Source organism: Myotis nattereri, assembly GCF_964212035.1.
Source record: "Myotis nattereri genome assembly, chromosome: 6".
Taxonomy (NCBI): domain Eukaryota; kingdom Metazoa; phylum Chordata; class Mammalia; order Chiroptera; family Vespertilionidae; genus Myotis; species Myotis nattereri.
Window position 1 is genome coordinate 6,717,652 of NC_138081.1, and position 24,563 is coordinate 6,742,214.

General features: G+C 45.5%; 2 protein-coding genes across 2 annotated transcripts in view; both read left to right on the forward strand.

Moving 5' to 3' along the window:
• Positions 1-21,723, forward strand: part of LOC308521534 (uncharacterized protein C2orf78-like) — a gene marked incomplete at both ends in the record, with an annotated part of 63,946 nt that extends 42,223 nt beyond the window's left edge. The window contains 2 exons of the mRNA XM_081094607.1: positions 20,822-21,559; positions 21,713-21,723. Coding sequence (XP_080950733.1) covers positions 20,822-21,559; positions 21,713-21,723 — 749 coding nt within the window. The remainder of the gene's footprint in view (positions 1-20,821; positions 21,560-21,712) is intronic.
• An 825-nt stretch (positions 21,724-22,548) lies between these two features.
• On the forward strand, positions 22,549-24,281 carry LOC308521535 (uncharacterized protein C2orf78-like; the record flags this gene model as incomplete). Its single annotated transcript, XM_081094608.1, has 2 exons — positions 22,549-22,786; positions 22,879-24,281. The coding sequence occupies 2 exons, from the start codon at positions 22,549-22,551 to the stop codon at positions 24,279-24,281; spliced, it is 1,641 nt and encodes a 546-aa protein (XP_080950734.1).
• Between the last annotated feature and the right edge of the window lie 282 nt (positions 24,282-24,563).

The window sequence follows — 24,563 nt, forward strand, 5'->3', positions numbered from 1 at the left end:
ACAACCACACACAAAAAGAAATGGCTACAAAAAAGTACCTTACAATAATAACTTTAAATGTAAATGGACTAAATGCTCCAACCAAAGACATCGAGTGGCTGAATGGATAAAAAATCATGACCCATACATTTGCTGTCTACAAGAGACCCACCTCATTAGAAGGGACTCACACAGACTGAAAGTGAAGGGATGGAAAAATATCTTTCAGGCAAACAGAAAGGAAAAGAAAGCTGGGTAGCAATACTAATATCGGACAAAATAGACCTCAAAGTGAAGGCCATAACAAGAGATAAGGAAGGCCACTTCACTATACTAAAGGGATCAATACAACAAAAAGATATAATCCTGGTAAACATATATGCACCCCATGCAGGAGCACCCAAATTCATAAAAAATCTCCTGGAAGATAACAAAGGAGAGATCAACAACAATACAATCATAGTAGGGGACTTTAATACACCACTGACATCACTGGATAAATCCTCTAGACAAACAATCAGCAAAAAAATAGGAATCCTAAATGGCTCACTAGATCAGATGGACTTAATTGACATCTTCAGAACACTTTACCCCAAAGCCACGGAATATACATTCTACTTAAGTGCTCATGGGACAGATTCAAAAATAGACCACATATGGGGTCACAAACAAAGTCTCCCAAAATTCAAGAAGACTGAAATCATACCAATCAGCATCTCAGACCACGATAGCATAATATTAGAAATAAATTACAATAAAACAACCCAAAATACTCAAACACTTTGAAGCTGAATAGCATGTTACTAAATATTGATTGGGTTACCAATGAGATCAAAGAAGAAATTAAAAACATCCTGGAAACTAATGACAATGAAAACACAACAATCCAAACTTATGGGACGCAATGAAAGCAGTCCTGAGAGGGAAGTTTATAGCTCTACAGGTCTATCTCAAAAAACAAGAAAAAATGGTAGTAAATCATCTAACTCTACAACTCAAAGAATTAGAAAGAGATCAACAAGAAAACCCCAGAGTGAGCAGAAGGAAGGAGATAATAAAGATTAGAGCAGAAATAAATGACATAGAGACCAAAAAAACAATACAGAAAATCAATGAAACCAAGAGCTGGTTTTTTGAAAGGATAAACAAGATTGACAAACCTCAAGCCAGACTCGCAAGAAGCAAAGAGAGAGGACAAACATAAAATCGGAAACGAGAGGGGTGAAATAACAACAGACCCCACAGAAATACAAATGATTCTTAATAAATACTGTGGACAACTCTACTCCAACAAACTAGACAACCTGGAGGAAAAGGACAAATTTCTAGAAAAATACATTCCAAAACTCAATCAGGAAGAATCTAAAAATCTCAACAGGCCAATAACTATGGAAGAAATTGAAGCAGTCATCAAAAAGCTTCCATCAAACAAGAGCCCAGGACCAGACAGCTTCACAGGGGAGTTTTACCAAACATTCAAGGAAGAACTAAAACCTATCCTTCTCAGACTATTCCAAAAAATTCAAGAGGAAGGAACACTTTCAAGCTCATTCTATGAAGCCAGCATCACCCTAATACCAAAACCAGGTAAAGACAACACAATGAAAGAGAATTACAGGCCAATATCCCTCATGAACATAGATGCCAAAATCCTCAACAAAATCTTAGCAAATTGGATCCAGCAGTACATCAGAAAGATCATACACCATTACCAAGTAGGATTTATCCCAGGGATGCAAGGATGGTACAATATCCACAAATCAATAAACGTGATACATCACATAAACAAATTGAAAGAAAAAAACCACATGGTCATATCAATTGATGCAGAAAAAGCATTTGACAAAATCCAACACCCATTTTTGATAAAAACTCTCAACAAGGCGGGAGTAGAAGGATCATACCTCAACATAATAAAAGCCATATGACAAGCACACAGCCAATATCATACTCAATGGACAAAAACTACCACCATTTCCCCTAAGAACAGGAACAAGACAGGGATGCCCACTCTCACCACTCCTGTTCAACATAGTACTGGAAATATTAGCCATTGCAATTAGGCAAGAAGAAGAAATAAAAGGCATCCAAATTGGAAAAGAGGAAGTAAAACTGTCCTTATTTGCAGATGACACGACATTATACATACAAAACCCTAGAGACTCCATCAAAAAGCTATGAATTTGGCAATGTAGCAGGATACAAAATTAACCCCAAGAAATCTGAGACATTTCTATACACCAATAGTGAACTTTCAGAGAGAGAGATTATAAAAACAATCCCATTTACCATCGCACCAAAAAAATTAAGCTACCTAGGAATAAACTTAACTAAAGAGGTAAAAGACCTCTACTCAGAAAACTACAGGACCTTGAAAAAAGAGATAGAGGAAGACATAAACAGATGGAAAAACATACCGTGTTCATGGATTGGTAGAATCAACATCATTAAAATGTCCATACTACCCAAAGCAATCTATAAATTCAATGCACTCCCCATTAAAATACCAATGGCATACTTCACAGATGTAGAACGAACTCTCTAAAAATTCATCTGGAATAAAAAAAGACCCCAAATAGCTGCAGCAATTCTGAGAAAGAACAAAGTAGTTGGGATCTCAATACCAGATATCAAGTTGTATTACAAAGCCACTGTTCTCAAAACTGCCTGGTGCTGGCACAAGAACAGACATATAGATCAATGGAATAGAATAGAGAGCCCAGAAATTGGCCCGAATCAATATGCTCAATTAATATTTGACAAAGGAGGCAAGAACATACAATGGAGTCAAGATAGTCTCTTCAATAAATGGTGTTGGGAAAATTGGACAGATATATGCAAGAAAATGAAACTAGACCATCAACTTACACCATACACAAAAATAAACTCAAAATGGATAAAGGACTTAAATGTATGACAGGAAACCATAAAAATTCTAGAAGAATCCAAAGGCAACAAAATCTCAGACATATGCCGAAGCAATTTCTTCACTGATACAGCTCCTAGGGCACTTGAAACTAAAGAGAACATGAACAAATGGGACTACATCAAATAAAAAGCTTCTGCACAGCAAAAGAAACCATCAACAAAACAACAAGAAAACCCACTGCGTGGGAAAACATATTTGCCAATGTCATATCTGATAAGGGCCTAATATCAAAATTTATAGGGAACTCATACAACTTAACAAAAGAAAGATAAACAATCCAATCAAAAAATGGGCAAAGGATCTAAATAGACACCTTTCAAAAGAGGACATTCAGAAAGCCAAGAGACATATGAAAACATGCCCAAAGTCACTAATCATCCCAGAGATGCAAATCAAAACAACAATGAGGTACCATCTCACACCTGTCAGACTAGTGGCTATCATCAAAAAATCAACAAATGACAAGTGCTGGAGAGGATGTGGAGAAAAGGGAACACTCGTGCACTGCTGGTGGGAATGCAGACTGGTGCAACCACTATGGAAGACAGTATGGAGTTTCCTCAAAAAACTAAAAATGGAACTCCCATTTGACCCTGTGATCCCTCTTCTAGAAATATATCCCAAAAAACCAGAAACACCAATCAGAGAGGATATATGCACCCATATGTTCATAGCAGCACAATTCACCATAGCTAAGATCTGGAAACAGCCTAAGTGCCCATCAGTAGATGAATGGATTAGAAAACTGTGGTACATCTACACGATGGAATACTATGCTGCTGTAAAAAAGAAGGAACTCTTACCAGTTGCAACGGCATGGATCGAACTGGAGAGCATTATGCTAAGTGAAATAAGCCAGTCAATGAAGGAAAAATACCAACATGATCTCACTCATTCATGGATAATAAAAACCATTATAAACTTTTGAACAATAACAGAAAGAGAGGCAGAGCTGCCTCAAACAGATTGTCAAATGGCAGTGGGAAGGCAGGGGAGGGTGGGGAGCAGGAGGGAGGGGAGTAAGAGATCAACTGAAGGACTTGTATGCATGCATATAGTCAAAACCAATGGACATAAGACACTGGGGAGTAGGGGAGGCCAGGGGATTGTCAAGGGCAGGGGGAAAAAAAGGACAGATATGTAATACCCTTTGTAATACTTAAAGTAATAAAAAATAAAATAAAAAAAATAGCCTAAGCAACCGAATGACCAAATGAATGAATGACAATTTGATCAGCCGCTATGACATGCACTGACCACCAGGTGCAAACGCTCAACTCAGGAGCTTCCCCCTGGTGGTCAATGCACTCCCACAGTGGAAACACCACTCAGCTGACTGATGGGCACCAGACACCTGGGCTCATGACTGGAGAGAGCAGCTGCAGCGGAAAGAGTCCAAGTCCCCATGAGCAAATGAGTGGATAAAACAGCAGTCTTACATTTACAAATGAAATTCTATATGGCTGTAAAAAAAAAGAACTCTTACCATTTGTAAAGCATAGATAGACCTGGAGAGTATTATGCTAAGCTAAATAAGCCAGAGAAAGCCAGTGCCCTTCATACTGGATACATGTGCTCTTTGGCTTCACCACTAAGACCTCCTCAATACTTGAATCTAGAGTTGATATTTGTTCCTCTTCTCTGACCATGTCAGGTAAGGAAAGAACCTTTTTAAAGTTTTTCATTAGATGTTTGTTTGCCCCTAAATTTAGCAATAGAGTCAAAAGAGCATAGAATAATTTGGGGAAATACTGAACTAGAAGTCTGCAGACCTAATTTAAGTTTAGATTTTGGCATCTGCTAACAATGTGACTTTGGACAAGTCCTTGATTCTCTCACAAAATCTGTTTTTGCCTCATCTGCTACATTCGGATGTTAGATTGGCTATGGACTCTAACCCCTTCCTTTTCTAACATGGAGTTTTAAAGAACACTCCAGGTGACAATGTGCTGTTCCAATAGTAAAATTCATGTGGTTTTGGAGCTTTCTATCCAAAGTAGGATAACAGAGGAAATAGGGAGAGAGGATGGAGAGTACTGGGCTATAGGAAGGCAAGTATTTCAATGTAAAAAAAAGTAGAACATTGTTCATCAGCACAGGCAAACAGCAACCAAGAGGGAGGGAAACCACAAGCAAGAAGGAGGGGAAAGTATAAAAATTAACAAGGAGGCGGGAAAGAGCTCATGAGAACAAAAGGTAGTTTGGAATGGAATATTGGAGGGAACCAAAGATTTTAAATAAAAGCAGAAAGAGCAGAGGGTGAAATCAGCTCGGACTAGGGCAAAGTAATGTGGATCTCAGCAAATGCTTGCATTGGTAGAATAGGAAAGGAAGTAAGGCTGGAGTAGGGCACCACTAGCCAAAGCCATGTATCAAACAATCCTATTCAGTTGCCTGTGTTTTTTTGTTGCCTCTCTGAACACAGATGGCATGTGACAGTTAGCAATATAAACATTTAAAAATGTATTTCAGAAATGATGTTTCTTATATACAAGAAAATAAGAAAGGTGATTATTCAGGGCATTGGAAATAACAGAATTTTCAGTGTTTCAATTCATTCTGATTTTTAAACTATGGCAATGTTTTGTCTAGTAAAAAGAAAAATTAAGATTTTAGAAGAAAGATATATCCTAAATGGAATCAGAAAGAACACATCCTTTGTGTGATTAGTATGTTCGAAGTCAAAGATGCTCTTCAAATTCAAAGTTATTTTCTTCCTAACACGGAGAGCACATTGATACACAGCCATTGCCTCATTTCAGGTCCTAGCTACTTAAGGAAAAAAAGAGAGCATCAAGCCCCACATCTCTAATTTCTCTTTGTTTGTTTGTTTTGTTTGCTTGTTTGTTTTTAATTAAATCTTTATTGTTCAGATTATTACATTTATTCCTCTTTCCCCCCCCCCATAACTCCCCTCCTCCCAGTTCCCGCCCCACCCTCCGCCCTCACTCCCCACCCACTGTCCTCATCCATAGGTGCACGATTTTTGTCCAGTCTCTTCCCGCATCTCCCACACCCCTTCCCCCCCGCCCCCAGAATAGTCCGTCCATTCCCTTTCTATGTCTCTGATTCTATTATAATCACCAGTTCATTCTGTTCATCAGATTATTTATTCACTTGATTCTTAGATTCACTTGTTGATAGATGCATATTTGTTGTTCATAATTTGTATCTTTACCTTTTTCTTCTTCTTCCTCTTTTTAAAGGATACCTTTCAGCATTTCATATAATCCTGGTTTGGTGGTGATGAACTCCTTTAGCTTTTCCTTATCTGTGACGCTCTTTATCTGACCTTCAATTCTGAATGATAGCTTTCCTGGATAAAGTAATCTTGGTTGTAGGTTCTTGGTATTCATCACTTTGAATATTTCTTGCCACTGCCTTCTGGCCTGCAAAGTTTCTGTTGAGAAATCAGCTGACAGTCGTATGGGTATTTCCTTGTAGGTAACTGAGTTTCTTTCTCTTGCTGTTTTTAAGATTCTCTCTTTATCTTTTGCTCTTGGCATTTTAATTATGATGTGTCTTGGTGTGGTCCTCTTTGGATTCCTTTTGTTTGGGGTTCTCTGCGCTTCTTGGACCTGTAAGTCCATTTCTTTCACCAGGTGGGGGAAGTTTTCTGTCATTATTTCTTCAAATAGGTTTTCAATATCTTGCTCTCTCTCATCTTCTGGCACCCCTGTAATTCTGATGTTGGTACGCTTGAAGCTGTCCCAGAGACTCCTTACACTATCCTCGCATTTTTGGATTCTTTTTTCATTTTGCTTTTCCGGTTGGGTGTTTTTTGCTTCCTCGCATTTCAAATCGTTGACTTGATTCTTGCGCTCCTCTGGTCTGCTGTCGGGAGTCTGTATAATATTCGTTATTTCAGTCCGTGTATGCTTAATTTCTAGTTGGTTCCCCAATATAACATCAAGGGTCTCATTAGTTTTCTTGTAGATCTCATTAAGTTTATCGGAGGCTTCTAAACAGTTCTTGAGAGACCTTAAAAGTGTGGTTCTGAACTCTATATCTTCCATTGACAATTTTGTCCTGTTTCTTTGTCTCTGCATTTTGTTATGCTTCCTTGGTGCACCCCCTAGTGGTCTTTGTGCGCAGTCTTATAGTTAAACCTTGATTGTTGTAGCTAATACCAGGGAGGGTTTGACCTCCAGGCCAAGTGGCTAATAGAATCAGCTGTGTCTGCAGTGAGAGAACTTCTGTCCTCTAGGGAGGTGCTAATCTAGCCTTTGCCTGAGGCTATCCAGCAAATGCCTCTGTGCAGGGCTTGGGCAGGGCGGGTCGCAGAGGATCAACAGGGTGGGCTGGAGAGAGCAGTTATGGCGGCTCTCAGTCCTGTCCCCAGGGGCTCTGCCTCTCTGAGACCCAGCACCCGCTGCAAAACTTGGAGAGAAAGCTGCACTCGCTCTGACCGAAGCCAGACAGTCCCGCTTCTCCCGTTTGAGTCTGGGTCCCTAAGGACTCGCCTGTATCTGGAGCTCAGAGTCTGCGACTCCCTCCCGATTGAAAACGCCAACTGCGCCCTCGGCCGCCAGCCCGCTCCGCGCACTCCGCACCTCAGAATTTGACTCCGCACCTCAGCACTGCACCTCCTCTGAGTGTCCATATGCGTTTCTCTTTCCTCCTAGTTGTAGGACTTCCACTCAGCCAGCGTTCCTGTGGTTCTGGGTGATGTCCGTTCCATTTTTTAGTTTCACTTTTGAAGTAGTTGTTCAAGGAAGCAAACTCCAGCGTTAACCAATGTCGCCATCTTGGTTCTCCCTCTAATTTCTCAAAAAACAATTTTCTGGATTCTCTTGGGGATTCCTACATTAATTTTATTTTAAATTAAAATCTATGGTAATGGTTTCAAGATTTGGATACGGCCCCTTACCTGGATGTTGAAGATGATGATAATCTAGGTTTTATGATAAATATAAAAACCTTCATGATACATTTCAACTGTTCTTTTCTCTTTGTTCTGAGGTTATATTAATTAAAATATGTATATCTAATACACTAAGTATTTATTACTTACTAGGGAATAGTCAGAGAAACATGTAAGAATACAATAATGGAATTCCTTTACACTTACTCTGCTCTCTGCTTTAACCCAGTATTTACTGAAATATTGGTCTGCATATATTGGAGGCACATTTACATCAACAGCGATTGCAGTGCACTGTTTGTTATGCAATTTTTACTGATATATCTCCTCTGTCCATATGTACTGGCTAAGAATTTACTCAAAATCAACTATTGTGGGTTGTTTCTTTTAAGAGTATTCACTAAAATAGAATAGGCAATATTTACTTTTATGATACTGCATATATGAAGCACAACTTCATATTGTAGTAAATTTATTAGGCTTTGACATTCGCTACATGCCTCACTTCTTGAGAAACTCACTCTTATATACTCATTCTGAGGTAGGATCAGAAATCAGGCATGAAGACAGTAAGAAAGATCCTTTAAGTTTACCAACTGCAATGAGCTATATGAAAATTAGAGGAAGAGCATGTGAAGAGCACAGGCAAAATGAGACGCTGAAGATTGTCATGACGATAGATGTCCTGTCTTCTCCTGGACAAACAAACATCTGCATCAGAAGTTCTATTGCTCCTAGATGTTGGCAATGTAATGCACAGAGCTCTGGCAAGGAAGTCAGGATGCTTAGGTTATGGAAGCAGGTACTCAAACAAACATAGGGAGAGAACCGAGCCATAATTCTCTCATGAAATGAGAATGTGAGAACAGGGATCCTCGAAGGACTCCTGGTTCTAAAATGTATTAATTCTAAGAAAGAGCATGCAAATCAATACTACTGCAGGTTCAAGGGTGAGATAGGTCAGGGAGTGGTTGCTTCTAGCCTAGAGAACAATGTATGAACCACACCACTTGGGTCTTGTGTGTATTTTGCTCAATTTTTTATCCTATCTTATAATAGACAAACATGGTAATTAACCATACCTCCGACACTCTTCCCATTGGCTAATCAGGGCGATATTCAAATTAACTGCCAACCAAGATGGCGGCCGGCAGCCAGGCAGCTGAAACGAACAGGAGGCTTGCTTGCTCCAGTGACAGAGGAAGCCAAGGTTCCCCACCTGCCACTGCCGTCCTCTGAGCTGCAGTTTAAGAAACATTGTTGCAAATATAGAAGCTAAACAAACTCCAGAAACCTGTTTTCAGCCATCAGAGCTGAAGCAAACAGGACCGAAACAATGTTACAGTTATAGAACCTAAACAAACCCAGATCCCTGCTTTCAGCAGCCAAGGTCTCAGAGCTGGAGCCGAGCCTCAGAGGGAAAGCTGGCTCTCAGCTCCAGTGACAATTATAAAAGGTAAATAAATCCCAGAATAAAAAAAGAAAAGAAAAAAAGGAGTTGTTGGGAGCTTCAGTCGCCCGCCTGCCTGAAAATGGTCCTCAGCCCCTCACCCAGACTGGCCAGGCAGCCCATTAGGAACCCCCACCCTGAAGGGGGTGTGACCAGCTGCAAACAGCCATCATCCCCTCATCCAGGCTGGCCAGGCACCCCAGCGGGACCCCCACCCTGAAGGGGGTGTGACCAGCTGGAAACAGCCATCATCCCCTCATCCAGGCTGGCCAGTATCCCAGCGGGACCCCCACCTTGAAGCAACAAGATGGGGGCTAATTTGCAAACCGAAGGTGGGCGGCAGTGGGCAAGGCTGTCCGTGATCCAGGACCCGGATCTGTGACCCTGCCCGGTGGGGGGCAGCACTTGAGGCTGTCCAAGGTCTGGACCCAGATCCGTGACTTGGCGGGCGGGGGGGATCGCTTGAGGCTGCCTGCGGTCTTGGGACCCAGATCTGTGACCCTGCCGGGCAGGGGGCAGTACTTGAGGCTGTCCACGGTCTGGACCCGGATCCGTGACCCTGCTGGGCGGGGGCAGTGCTTGAGGCTCTCCGTAGTCTGGGACCCGGATACATGACCTGCCGGATGGTGGGCTCCACGGGAGGCTGTTCACGGGACCAAGACAAGGATCTGTGACCCTGCCGGGCGGGGAGCAATGCTTGAGGCTGTCCGTGGTCCCGGGACCCAGATCCGTGACCCTTCCCGGTGGGGCAGCAGCTTGCACAGGGACAGATCGGCTGGGGTTGGGCTGGGCAGGATGCCTGGCTTCCGCCCACCCCCAGTCAATCTGGGCAGGTGAACAGTGCAGAGAGCCTCTGGACAGGGGAGGCAGGCCGGCAGAGGGCAGCCTGTACTCCCCACATGGTGGTGGTGACAGCTGTGAGCGTGCCAAGCAGACCCTACAGGCTGAGCTGAAGTAGTGCCTGCAGGCCATCAGCGCCCAGGAGTGGCTGCACAAGATCCGCCTCTTGGCCCAGAAGGTGCAGGATCGCAGGGACAGCCACCATGGCGGGCCACACTGACGTCCTCCTGGCCGCACCACGGGGGTTTGCGGATCTGCAAAGCCAGAGGCCTCCGGTGTGCACATCCCCCCCTGGCTTGCGAACATCCCCCAGCACACTGCCACCCTCCCATGCATGCAACAGTTGCAAACCAAGGCGTGCACAAGTTCCCCCCGCCTCTCCACCGCACTTCCATCAACCCAGCATGCCTAACACCCCCACAGGATGTGCACACGTCCCCTCTGATGTGCTCACATCCTTTGGGGAGTGTCTGGGTGTTCTGGGTGCTGAAGGTGGGCGCAAGTGAGATGACAGTGAGAGGGCCAAGTGGTGATGCCCTGTTCCCATGGAGGCCAGTGCAGCTATGAGATCAACTCGGGGGGGGGGGGGGAAGAGGGGTAATGCAGGTGCTGAGGCAGGAGCAGGTGCAGACAGACACAGCTGGTGGGCACGGGCGGCCCTCGCTGAGGTGCCTTCGGTCAGCGTTCAAGATCAAGAACCCAGAGGTGGAGAGGAATTCTGTCCTCTCAGTGAAACAGTGGGATAGTTGGGGTGACTATAGAGGAGGAATGTGCACTTTGGGTGCCAGCACCCATGAGCGAAGGCTGCCCTGACTGAGTTTCACTTGCTTGGGGCCTAGCGCACTCCTGCCGGGCAGCGGGTGACAGGACGTGCTTTTCCGAATTAATGAGAGAAAACGTTGATTCTCCTGCTGCCCACGAAGGTGGAAAGTGAAGTGGGGAGACATGTGGGGAGTGAGCGAGGTTCACTGTCTGGAGGTTCCAAATCTGCTGTTGGTTTCTTTCACTGCTGACTAGAGATATACAGGTTGGCCCCCCAAAATGTATGCACACTTTGAACACCTACTAATTCCAATGGTTTTAAGCATAAGAAAGAAACAACAATGGAGCTGTTATCTGTGAAAAGTGTGGGCATAAACAGGCAGTTGGACATTCCCTGAGGGGTCTCAGATTGGAGAGGGTGAAGGCCAGACTGAGGTGCCCCTTTTGGCCCCTACCCCAGTGCACAAATTTCGTGCCCCGGGCTACTAGTCCTATCTAATAAAAGAGAAACATGGTAATTGGCTTACGACTGCTACCCTTCCCATTGGCTAATCAGGGTGATATGCAAATTAACTGCCAGCCAAGATGGCGGCCTGCAGCCAGGCAGCTTAAACTGAACATGAGGCTTGCTTGCTTCAGTGACGGAGGACTGCAACGTTCCCCACCTGCCTTGCCGACCTCTGAGCTTGCAGTTTAAGAAACATTGTAACAAATATAGAACCTAAACAAAACCCCAGAAACCAGCATTCAGTGAGCCGGGATCTCGGAGCTGGAGTTGATACAGAGTTTCGATTATAGAACCTAAACAAACCAGATACCTACTTTCAGCAGCTGAGGCCTCAGAGCTGGAGCCAAGCCTCAGAGCTAAAGCTGGCCCAGAATAAAAAAAAAAAAAAAAGGAAAAAAAGGAGCAGTTGGGAGTTTCAGTCCCAGCCTGAAAACAGCCCACAGCTCCTCACCCAGACTGGCCAGGCACCCCAGTGGGGACCCCCACCCTGAAGGGTGTGTGACCAGCTGCAAACAGCCATCATCCCCTCACCCAGGCTGGCCAGGCACCCCAGTTGGGACCCCCATCCTGATCCAGTACACCCTTCAGGGCAAACCAGCCAGCCCCACCCATGAACCAGGCCTCTATTCTATATAGTAAAAGGGTAATATGCCTCCCAGCACCAGGATCAGCGGAGCTGAGAGGCCTCCTGGCACCAGGATCAGTGTGACAAGGGGCAGCGCCGAAACCCCCTGATCACCCTGCGGCTCTGTGTGTGACAGGGTGCGGGGACACAACCTACCTAAATGCCCTGCTCTGTTCGTGACAGGGGAAGGCGCCCCAACCCCTTGATCAGGCCTGCTCTGTGCCTGATAGGGGGGAGCTCCCCAACCCCCTGATCACCCTGCGGCTCTGTGTGTGACAGGGTGCGGCGCCCGAACCCCCCCACCCCACGGGCCTTGCTCTGTGTGTGACAGGGTAGAGACATAACCTCTCCATCGGCCCTGCCCTGAGTGTGAGAGTGGTGCCACCCTAATCACCTGATCGACCCTGCTCTGTGGGTGATAGAGGGCAGTGCCCCAACCCTCCCCCCAACGGGCCCTGCTCTGTGCGTGACAGGGTATGGAGCCCCAACCCCCTGATGGGCCCTGCTCTGTGCATGACAGGGGGCAGCGCCCCAACCCCGTGATGGGCCCTGATCTGTGCATGACAAGGGGTGGCATGGCAACCTCCCCATTGACCCTGCCTTGAGTGTGACAGGGGGCGGTGCCCCAACCCCCCAATCGGCCCTACCCTGAGTGTGACTGAGGGTGGCATCGAAACCTCCCATTCCGCCCTGCTCTGTGCTTGACAGGGGGTGGGGCCCCAACTCCCCAATCAGCCCTGCTCTTAGTCTGACCCTGGGCTGCACCTAGGGATTGGGCCTGCCCTCTGCCACCCGGGAGCAGGCCTAAGCCAGCAGGTCTTTATCTCCTGAGGGGTCCCAGACTGCGAGAGGGCACAGGCCGGGCTGAGGGACCCCCCGCCTTCCCCCCGAGTGCACAAATTTTTGTGCACCGGGCCTCTACTATTACATATTAGTATCGGGAATTTGGCAATGCAATGCAGGATTCCGTGAGGAAAAGCCTTGAAAAAATATATCAGTTTAAGCCATACCTCTACACTGCTACACTTCTCACCATTTCTTCTCAGGTAAGAATGCACCATCTTTGAAAAAACTCTTATCTCATAAGAGGAAATGTTAGCCTATAAATGAAATATGTGTCTTTGGAGATTCCATCTATAGGAGCTATCTTCGTGTGGACTCTCAGCCTCTTGGATCACACACTTCATACACAATGGAAGTAAAAAGCCCCAGGTAGATTGATCCAGGCAGCCTAAAAGCTTACCATCAAGAGAAACTACTAGATCCTTAGACGTCCTCCCCCACCAGCATAATCCATAGACAGCAGGGAGCAAAGTAGGTTTACAGTTGTGGGTATGGGAAACACAGACTTTATAGTTGTATGATTGTTTATACATGACTAGAGGCCTGGTGCACAAAAATTTGTGCACTGGGGGGGGGGGGGCTCCTCAGCCTGGCCTGTACCCTCTCGCACAGGGACCCCTCAAGAGATAACAATTGCTGGCTTAGGCCTGCTCCCAGGTGGCAGAGGGCAGGCCCAATCCCTAGGTGCAGCCCCTGGTTGGGCTCAGAGCAGGGCCGATTAGGGAGTTGGGGCCCCGCCCTTTGTCATGCACAGAACAGGGCGGATCAGGAGGTTGCCATGCCACCCTAAGTCACACTCAGGGTAGGGCCAATTGGGGGGTTGGAGCACCGCCCCCTGTCACACTCAAGGCAGGGTCGATGGGGAGGTTGCGGCGCCACCACCTGTCATGCACAGAGCAGGGCCAATAGGGGGATGGGGCACTGCCCCCTGTCACGCACAGAGCAGGGTCAATCAGGGGGTTGGGGAGCTCCCCCCGTCACACACAGAGCAGGGCCGATCAGGGGGTTGGGGCACTGCCACTGTCACACTCAGGGCAGGGCCTATGGGGTGGTTATGGCTCTACCCCATCACACACAGAGCAGGGCCTGGGGGGGGGGGTCGTTGAGGCGCTGCCATATATCACCCACAGAGCAGGGCTGATCAGGGGGTTGGGGCGCCGCCACTCTAACACTCAGGGCAGGGCTGGTGGGGAGGTTATGGCTCTACCCCGTCACACACAAAGCAGGGCCCATGTGTGTGTGTGTGGGGGGGGGGGAGGGTTGGGGCACTGTACCCTGTCACACACAGAGCAGGGCCGATCAGGGTGTTGGGGCACCGCACCTTGTCACACACTGAGCAGGGCCGAGCAGGGGGTTGGGGCGCTGCCCCCTGTCACGCTGATCCCGGTGCTGGGAAGCATATTACCCTTTTACTATATAGGATAGAGGCCTGGTGCATGGGTGGGAACTGGCTTGTTTGCCCTGAAGTGTGTCCTGGATCAGGGTAGGGGTCCCCACTGGGGTGCCTGGCCAGCCTGCTTAGGGGATGATGGCTGTTTGCAGCTGGTCACACACCCTTCAGGGTGAGGGTCATCAATGGGGTGCCTGGCCAGTCTGGGTGAGGGGCTGAGGGGTGTTTTCAGACTGGCGGGTGACTGAAGTTCCCAACTGCTCCTTTTTTTCTTTTTCTTTTTTTATTCTGGGCCAGCTTTAGCTCCTGCTCCAGCTCTTAGGCCTCTGCTGCTGAAAGCAGGTATCTGGTTTGTTTGGGTTCTATAATTGAAACAATGTTTCAATTCCACCTCTGAGATCCGGGCTGACTGGAAGCAGGTTTCTTGTGTTTTGTTTAGCTTCTATATTTGTAACAATGTTTCAAACTGCAAGCTCAGATGCCGGCAAGGCAGGCGGGGAACGTTGGATTCCTCCATCACTGAAGCAAGCAAGCCTCATGTTAGCTTCAAGCTGCCTGGCTGCCGGCCACCATTTTGGCTGGCAGTTAATTTTCATATAGCCTAGATTAGCCAATGGGAAGGGTAGTGGATGTATGGCTAATTACCATGCTCTCTTTCATTAGATAGGATTGTACTATTTTCCATATCCACAACTGTAAACCTACTTTTGCCCCACCCTGTAGAAGACTGGGTTAGAAACTCAGCACTGTCTTCTCATAGTCACAAGAGGGTTAGTGAGAAACACTAACCAGGGGAAAAAACACAGAGGCACCCAGGCCACGGCCACGTCGGGCAGACTGTCACATCTGTTCCTTATATGCAATATGTCTTACCATGGTGGAATCTTGCAAATAAACTAGGGTGCTGCTGGGAATGCAGACTGGTGCAGCCACTGTGAAAAACACTAAAGAGTTTCCTCAAAAAATAAAAGATAGAACTTTCATTTGACCTAATGATCCTACTTCTAGGAATATATCGTAAGAAACCAGAAACACCAATCAAAAAGAATATATGCCCACCTATGTTCAAAGCAGCACAAATTAAAGTAGCTAAGATTTGGAAAACAGCCCAAGTCCGCACGAGCAGATGAGTGGATAAAACAGCAATGGTACATTTACAAAATGAAATACTAAGTGGCTGTAAAAAAAAGAAAGAACTCTTACCATTTGCAAAGCATGGATAGACCTGAGAGTATTATGCTAAGCTAAATAAGCCAGAGAAAGACTAGTATTATATAATCTCACTCATATGTGGAATCTAAGGAACAAAATAATCTGATGGGCAAAGTAGAATAGAGATATAGAAGCATGGAACAGATTGACAAAATTCAGAGGGAAGGTGGGGTGTGGGGGCGGTGTGATGAACTGGGGAATATGTGTGCATATATGCATAGCCCATGGACAAAGAAAATGAAGTGGTGAAGGTAGAAGGGGGGATGGTAGTGGTGGGATAGAGGGGTTCAATGGGAAGGAAAAACAAAAACAGAAAATAAAGAGGACATCTCTAATACAACAATAAAAATGAATAAATCAATAAAAAGTACGACTAGGAAAGAAACATCTGAACAAAACCAGAGCATTGACACACAGTATAAAACAATCTGTGTTCTGCAACACACCAATGACCTATATAAATAAGGTAATAAGACATAAAAGAAAGTGAAAATATATTGAAGATTATAATCTCTAGTGAGCAAAATTCCTTGCATTTGCTGCACTAGATAAATTGTGTATACAGGTCAATTGTCTGTTGTCTTAATACAAAATGAGACCAAAATGTGTCAACATCTTTTCCACTGAACCTAAAATATCCACAAGAATGTCTTTTGTCCTGTACAATTTCACTTTGCCTGTCACCTAGTCTCCAAGAATGTCCTTGTCTTTCTCTAACTAGTCTCCTCGTCACTTTTGCCTGGCCGTGCACCCAAGCATGGCAGACAGAGAATCCTGGAGGCCCAAAGTTCTACAGCGGCTGTTTGCAAAGGGGGAGGAGACTGCAGTAACTGCCACACTGGATCCACTTTATGAGAGAAGGAAAACGGAAAACATCGTGAAGGCCTCTCACATATGACAGAGCAGGAAGGCAGGATGCCTACATGGCCCAAGGAACCAGAGAGAGCAAATTACAGGCAGAAGAAGTGTAACCCAAGTCTGGAAGAGGAAAGGTTTGCCGTCAGCTGACACCTAGCTCTGTGGTCGTTGCTTGTAATGGACATAGCCCATTGGAGGAAGCATCAGACACTACAAAGAAGACCCTGCTGCTGGAAGTGGACAGGGAGTAACATCCAGGAGTGTCAGAATGCAAGATCAAAGCTTCTCTACAAACAATGCCTACAATGAAGAAGGAGAAAAAATGAGAGTGGTAGGAGATGCAAGTCAACCTAGCCTGGCCCTGCCCAGCTCTGGGGAGGTAGGATTCAAGGAGAAGAAACTACAAAAAAAGAGCCCTGGACCACATCATTCTGCACAAAATACACTCAAGAAACTTCATTTTACTACTCAACCACCGGACAGAAAGAGCTCTTTAATCCCTTCCCTTGCTCCTCAAAAGCCACAGTAAATTCACTAATGACATGGATCGGTATGATTTCAGAACAACTGTTAAGTGTGCAACCTAGATTCCCCTTTCCATTCTCTCTAAGATAGTAGCAATATAGATAATGGTAAACATGTTATACAATATAATATGGGGAATATAAGCATCTAGTAGTTAATTATATTCATGAATGTCTGTAACAAACATTGAGATTATTTCCCTAGCATAAGAGCCTGGGGAAAGTGAGACTACCACAGCTGTATTGTCATCTCGCCCGTCTGTCCTGAGAGCTCAGCCATGCAGGTGTTGGTTTAGCTCCGCTACCACTCCCTCCATCCAATCCTGTCTTCTTGGGAACCTGACCTCCCGATTGGCTCTCTCATCCCTTTAAACTGCCTGCTTTGTGACATCATTTTCCCACCAAACCTACCACCACCTGGTAGAATCCTGGGGTGTCCATGGAGTTGTCTGTAAATAAATTTGGATCATCGCAACTGACCAGTGACCGGTAACTGGTGACCAGTGGCCAGTGGCCAGTATAACCAGTGACCTTCGTACTGGACACACGTGCTCTTTGGCTTCAGCCACTGAGACATCCTCATCCCTTGCATCTAAAGTTGATATTTGCTCTTCTTCTCTGACCATGTCAGGTAAGGAGAGAACCTTTTTAAAGTTTTTCATTAGATGTTTGCCCCTAAATTTAGCAATAGAGTCAAAAGAGCAGAGAATAATTTGGGGAAATAGTGATTGAGAAGTCTGCAGACCTAATTTCAGTTGAGATTTTGGCATCTACTAGCAATGTGACTTTGGACAAGTCCTTGATTCTCTCACAAAATCTGTTTTTGCCTCACCTGCTACATTCGGATGTTAGATTGGCTGTGGACTCTAACCCCTTCCTTTTCTAATATGGAGTTTTAAAGAACACTCCTGTTGACAATGAAATCAAGACTTCTTGATAGTGTTTCAACAGCAATAGGAAGAAAACCTAAGTCATGGAGAAAACTAGCAATACATACATATATAGATGTATGATGTCTCATGTGTAATGATCTCCCACCACCAAGGTTTCAAGTTTAGTATTTTAAATTGAGTGCTGTTCCAAAGGTAATATTCATGTGGTTTTGGAGTTTGCTATCCAAAGTAGGATAACAGAGGAAATAGGGAGAGAGGATGGAGAGTACTGGGCTCTAAGAAGGCAAGTATTTCAATGTAAAAAAATTAGAACATTTTTCATCAGCACAGGCCTACTAGAGCCAAGAGGGAGGGAAAACCACAAGCAAGAAGGAGGGGAAAGCATAAAAATTAACAAGGAGAGCGTGAAAGAGCTCATGAGAGCAAAATGGCAGTTTGGAATGGAATATTGGAGGGAACCAAAGATTTTAAATGAAAGCAGAAAGAGCATAGAGTGAAATCAGCTCGGACTATGGCAAAGTAATGTGGATCTCAGCAAATGCTTGCATTGATAGAATAGGAAAGAAAGTAAGGCTGGGGTAGGGTACCACTAGCCAAAGCAGTGTATCAAAACAATCCTATTCAGTTGCCTGTTTTCTTATTGCCTCTCTGAACACAGATGGCATGTGACAGTTTGCAATATAAACATTTAAAAATGTATTTCAGAAATGATGTTTCTTATATACAAGAAACTAAGAAAGGCGATTATCTAGGGCCGTGGTCGGCAAACTGCGGCTGGCGAGCCACATGCGGCTCTTTGGCCCCTTGAATGTGGCTCTTCCTTAGCCTTAGGAGTACCCTAATTAAGTTAATAGCAATGTACCTTCCTATATAGTTTAAGTTTAAAATATTTGTCTCTCAAAAGAAATTTCAATCGTGGTACTGTTGATATTTGGATCTGTTGACTAATGAGTTTGCCGACCACTGATTTAGGGCATTGGAAATAACAGAATTTTCAGTGTTTCAATTCATTCTGATTTTTAAACTATGACAATATTTCGTCTAGTAAACGAAATAATTTAAGACCTAACAGAAAGATATGTCCTAAATAGAATCAGAAAGAATACACCCTTTGTGTGATTAGTATGTTCGAAGTCAAAGATGCTCTTCATCTTCAAAGTTATTTTCTTCCTAACGCAGACAGCACGCTGATACACAGCCATTGCCTCATTTCAGGTCAGAGCTGCTTAAGGAAAACAAGAGAGCATCAAGCCCCGCTTCGCTAATTTCATAGTTCTCACAAAACAATTGTTTAGATTCTCTTGGGGATTCCTATATTAATGTGTGTTTTTTAAATTGAAATCTATTGATGATGGTTTTAAGACTTTGGGTACGACATCCTTTCCTGGATTGAAGATGATGACAATCTAGGCTTTAAGATAAATATAAAAACCTTCATGATACATTTCAACTGTTCTCTTCTCTTTGTTTTAAGGCTATTTTAATTGAAATAAAAATATCTAATATACTAAGTATTTCTTATTTACTGGGGTATAGTCAGAGAAACACAAATGATTACAATAATGGAATTCCTTTACATTTACTTTGCTCTCCGCTTTAAACTAGTATTTACTGAACTATTGGTCTGCATTTATGGGAGGCACATATACATCAACAGTGGTTGCAGTGTGCTGCTTGTTATGCATTTTCTACTGATATATCGCCTCTGACCATATGTACTGGCTAAGAACTTACTCAAAATCACCTATTGTGTGTTGTTTCTGGTTAACAGTATTCACTACAATAGAATAGGCAATATTTACTTTTATGATACTGATGTATGAAACAGAACTTCATTCTGTAGTAAATTTATTAGGCTTTGACGTTTGCCACGTGCCTCACTTCTTGAGAAACTCACCGTCAGATAGCCATTTTGAGGTAGGATCAAAAATCAGGCATAAAGACAGTAAGAAAGACCCTTTAAGTTTACCAACTGCATTGAGCTTCTATGAGAATTATAGGAAGAGCACGTGAAGGGCACAGGCAAAATGAGACGCTGAAGATTGTTATGACAATTGATGTGCTGTCTTCCCATGGACAAACAAACATCTGCATCAGAAGTTCTATTGCTCTTACATGTTGGCAGTGTAATGCGCAGAGCTCTGGCAAGGAAGTGGGGATGCTTAGGTGATGGAAGCAGGTACTAATACTAACATAGGGAGAGAACCGAACCGTAGTTTCCTCACTCGTGAAATGAGAATGCTAGAACAGGGATTCTCCAAGGACTTCTGGTTCTAACATGCTTAAATTCTAGGAAAGAGCATACAAATCAATACTACTGTAGGTTCAAGAGCGAGATAGGTCAGGGAGTGGTTGCTTCTAGCCTAGAGAACAATGTATGAACCACACCACTTGGGTCTTGTGTACATTTTTGCTCAAGTGTTTATATTATATATAAACGCCTAAGCGACTGAATGATCAAAAAAGTGAATGACCAGTTGACTGGCCGCTATGATATGCACTGACCACCAGGGGCAAACGCTCAACGCAGGAGCTGGCCCCTGGTGGTCAGTGTGCTCCCACAGTGGGAGCACCGCTCAGCTGACTGATGGGCACCAGACACCTGGGCTCATGACTGGAGCAGCTGCAGTGGAAGGAGCCTCTCCCACCTCTGCGGGAGTGCTGCCACTACCTCCAAGCTGGAGCTGCCCAGCGCCTGGCCCTGGCTCGGGCTCCTTCCCGGTCCACCTGCTGCTTCGTGCACTACTACATCCCTCAGGCCAAAACCAGCAGTCCAATATCGTCCCAGGGGCCCCGGATTGTGAGAGGGCACAGGCAGGCTGAGGGACCCCACCAGTACATGATATCTCTATTTTATTGACTTCAGAGAGGAAGGGGGAGGGAGGGAGAGAGAGAGAAACATCAATGATGAGAGAGAATCATTGATTGGCTGCCTTCTGCAGGCCCCTTACTGGGGAATTGAGCCCGCAACCTGGGCTTGTGCCCTTGACTGGAATTGAACCCAGACTCGCTGGCCAGTGCTCTATCCAACTGAACCAAAAGAGCTAGGGCTGAAAGCAACAATCTTAAAATAATGCTGCTTTTTTCACACATATTGTTTATCAATCTCTCTGATGTTTTTCATCACCCTCTTGTTCCCTACAGAGAATTCCAAAAATCCACCTTTCCTTGGAATTTCAACCTCTCTGCAACGCTCTCTTCCTGTGGAGAGCAATGCAGGAAGTGTCTGCAATTTCTACAGTGCCTCTGCTCCAGCCAACAGTTCACCATGGCTCCTGCCATCAGCCTCTGGCGCCTCTTTCCAACCTCTCATGGGTGGTGCCCACTTTTACCAACATTCTTGCACAACCATGTTGTCTCAAATTCCTGGCCAGAGCCCAATCTCCATTCCAGCTGCTTCCAATCCGAAAGTTTTTGAGTGGGCTCTTACAGGAGACACTGAAAAGAAGTCATCATCACTCAGAAACTTCACTGTGACTGTCACTGACCAGGACACAACTGTCTCCTCTATGTCTCTGGCGTCCCAGTGTGATAAACACTCAGATGCCTATAATATGGCCCCTCAGTATCCATCACTTTCTGTCAACCTTGTTCAGGGGGCACCCATTCAGGGACAGAGCCTGTCACATCCCTACCAGGTGGGAAATCATGTGTGTTACTACAATCAAGGCACAATGGACCCTCTGCTCTCTGAAGAGGGTGGTCCCTACCTGCAGTCCTATGGCTCTGTGTCTTACACAGAGAGCAGGGCCTCTGTCCCTGACCCAGGGATGGTCATGGTGCTAAAGGAGGCTCAGTCCACAAGTATGATACCACCAGCCTCCACCTGTGGAATCTGCTACTCCGTGCCTCCTCATCCCATCACACAGACAGGTTTTCAAGGTGAGTCCAAACAGTCACAAGGAAGAGGAATAAGGTCAGCATTCAAAACTAGGGTCAATCTGCAGCTGTGAAGTGGTGAGTCCTCAGACAGGTAGAATGTAAGTCCTGCGACTTTCACCACTACCACCCTCAGTCAATGCCCCCCATTGTCAGACTCCTTATGAGGAAACCTGACAGAGGTGGGAAGGTGGGAAACTAACAGCCATGGATGCTCCATGTAGGAGAACTCCAAGAGCATACCAAGGGACACCACACTTTCCACTGCCCTGCCTGATGAGTCCTCCTGTACTACAATGCCGCAAGAAACTCCCTTGATTTATTGTTTTAGTCTCTTTCTGAGGCCTTTCAGTACACTATTGTGATAGTGCCCATTGAACGTTCCATCACTTCCTGAGTTGACACCTGGATTTAGGATCATGTGTTCCAACATCTTGCCCAAAGCAAACAAGCCATTATCTCCCCTTGCTTATAGACTTGGTCAGGAAGAGCTCCATTCCCTGTCTTAGTCCTTGGTATGAAGTGTTTTCATTCACTCAGGAAAGTAGAGAGAATTACAAGGGTTCCATATAAGAATGAGAACCATTTCTTAAAAATCACTTTTATTTTTTATTTGACTTATAACAACCCTGTGAAATGCAAAGAAAATCCTTTAAAAAAATGACATCAAATGGTCACCATGAAGAACCAGAACAGTTGCCTTTTATCTCCTAGCACACGATGCTGTTCATGATCCTGCAAAAGAGCTTGTAGGGATGCCTTTCCCACTGTTGGAAGGCACATGATTGTTGCAATGCTGGTGCTGAGGGAACATCTTATTGCCAGGGACTGACCGACTTCCCCTTGATTCCATTGTAGTGATGGAGACTTCCCTGGCATTGCAACTTCCAGGCCAACTATTTTATTTACCACCTACTCAAGAATTCCTCAAGTCCGGCAGTAACAGACATATCCAGGTACTTGAGAGTTATCCACCACCTCAGAGTGGGGACATGTCAATGTCACCCCTCGTCCAGAGTCCTAGTCACCTCCTGGCACTGCCTCCAGCTCCAAACCAGGAACAGAAAGAGAATAAGAATGTGAAGAATATTAAAACCAAGCTTCCCAAGCACCTGAATGGGTACCAGTTCCCAACAGAAAACGAAGCTGCTCCACTGCTCCCTTTAGAAGCCCCTGACATTCCGCAGGTGCTGGCCTGCACTGATCCCATTGGCCAAGAGGAGCAGCCTGGTTGTGACAACTCTGGTTTGGGAAAGAACAGCCTGAGTCTTAAGGACCAAGGGACACTTGAAATGGGACTGAATCTAATGACAGTTTTGCAGACATCGACACCCTGGTGGAGGGTATTCACCTTCCACAGGTCTTAACTTCCTTGGATGACCTTGATCAGCCCCAAGGACCCAAGGTGATCAAAACCAAAGACACCAGGGGCCTCACGTTGCACGAAGTGCAGAAAAAGTCAAGTGTCAGAAAGACGCGCTCTGATCAAGGCAGGAAGATCAAACACAAAGCCTCTGAGTCTATCAGTGATGCTCCCAAGGCCAAGATCAAGCCCGAGAGCCCAGATTGTGTGTTTGTGGGAGAACTGGTTCCTTGCAATGCTGCAGCTGGTGGCAGGGCTCCTTCGAACATGGCCAAGCATTCTAACAGCAAACCTCAGAAAGCTGCAGCCAGCAGGACCAGCAATACGAGGAGACATGGGCAGGAACACGCCAAAAGAAACAAGGAACACTACTCCAAGAGAGCTGAGGAGAGGAAGCAGTCAGGGAACAAAGTCAAGGCAGAGGAGAAGCCAGCCATTCCCAAGATGAAGAGGAAGAAAAGTCATCCTGAGTTGCCACAAGAGGCCATCAAAAAGCCTCGCAGCAGCCTCGGTATGCACATGCTGGAGTCTGTGCAGGTTCTCCATGCACTGGGCAAGAAGAGGGATGAGAAAGCTGACCTGTCTTCCTTGCGGGCCCTGGGAAACTCAAGCAACCCCAAAGGCCCCCAGCCACGCCCAGCTACCAAACCATGGCTGGTTTCTCCCCGCGAGGGCAAAGGTCCTGTGAAAACTCAAGTCAATCCCCAAAAACCATATGCAAGTGCTGACAAAGGGGCTCCACCTCCATCCCAGGACAAGCTGCCTTCTCCCGGGAAGGTCAAGCTGGTGCCATTGGTTTTTCCAACCATGGACAAGCCTCAAGCTCCACCTGTTCCTCGCAGGCCACAGTCTCTGGCATCATGTCGGCCTGCTGTGACCAACCCTGCCAAGCCTGCTGCAGTCAATGCATCCCTGCCAACTCCTGCATCTTTGATAGGCCCTGCCAAATCAGCTCAGCCAGTATCATCCAACTCAGCTGGAGCAGGTTTGAACAACCGCGACTGCCCTAGTGTCCCTCCGCCTCCTGCTTCTAGGCCTGGGACCTACAAAGCCTCATCTTGTGCTTCTTTCCAGCGGGAGCCTGTTCACTCTGCTGTGAGCCAGCCCCGGGCTCCGCTCAAGCCTCACAACCACTATCTACTCCAGGATTTCGCCCTCCAACCAATTCCGTGGAGGAAATCTGAGGTTCGGGGGCCAGTCATGTCAACACCCATCACCAATGAGCAGAGGCCAGATCGAGAGGCCATGAAGAGGAAGGCTCAACTAGAGCGTGAGAATGCTGCCAAATTGGGGGAAATGCAGCATTTCATTGACAGGGAAAAAGAAATGGACATTTCTCTGTACTATGGCTATGTGATGTAGGAGATGCTGGGAGTACTGGTGCATTTGTGTACCTGCTGTTTTTCCATAGATAGATAGATAGATAGATAGATAGATAGACAATAGAGAGATAGATAGATCATACATAGATAGATAGGTAGATGGATAGATAGATAGATAGATAGATAGATAGATAGATAGAAATTTCTCAATCTTGGTATATTTTATAACTTAATAAAATTGAATAAGTATTATAAATTAGCATTTAATAATAAAGAAGTATTTTGTGTTTTGAGATGCTGTTAACTGTGCTCTTTCTTTGGT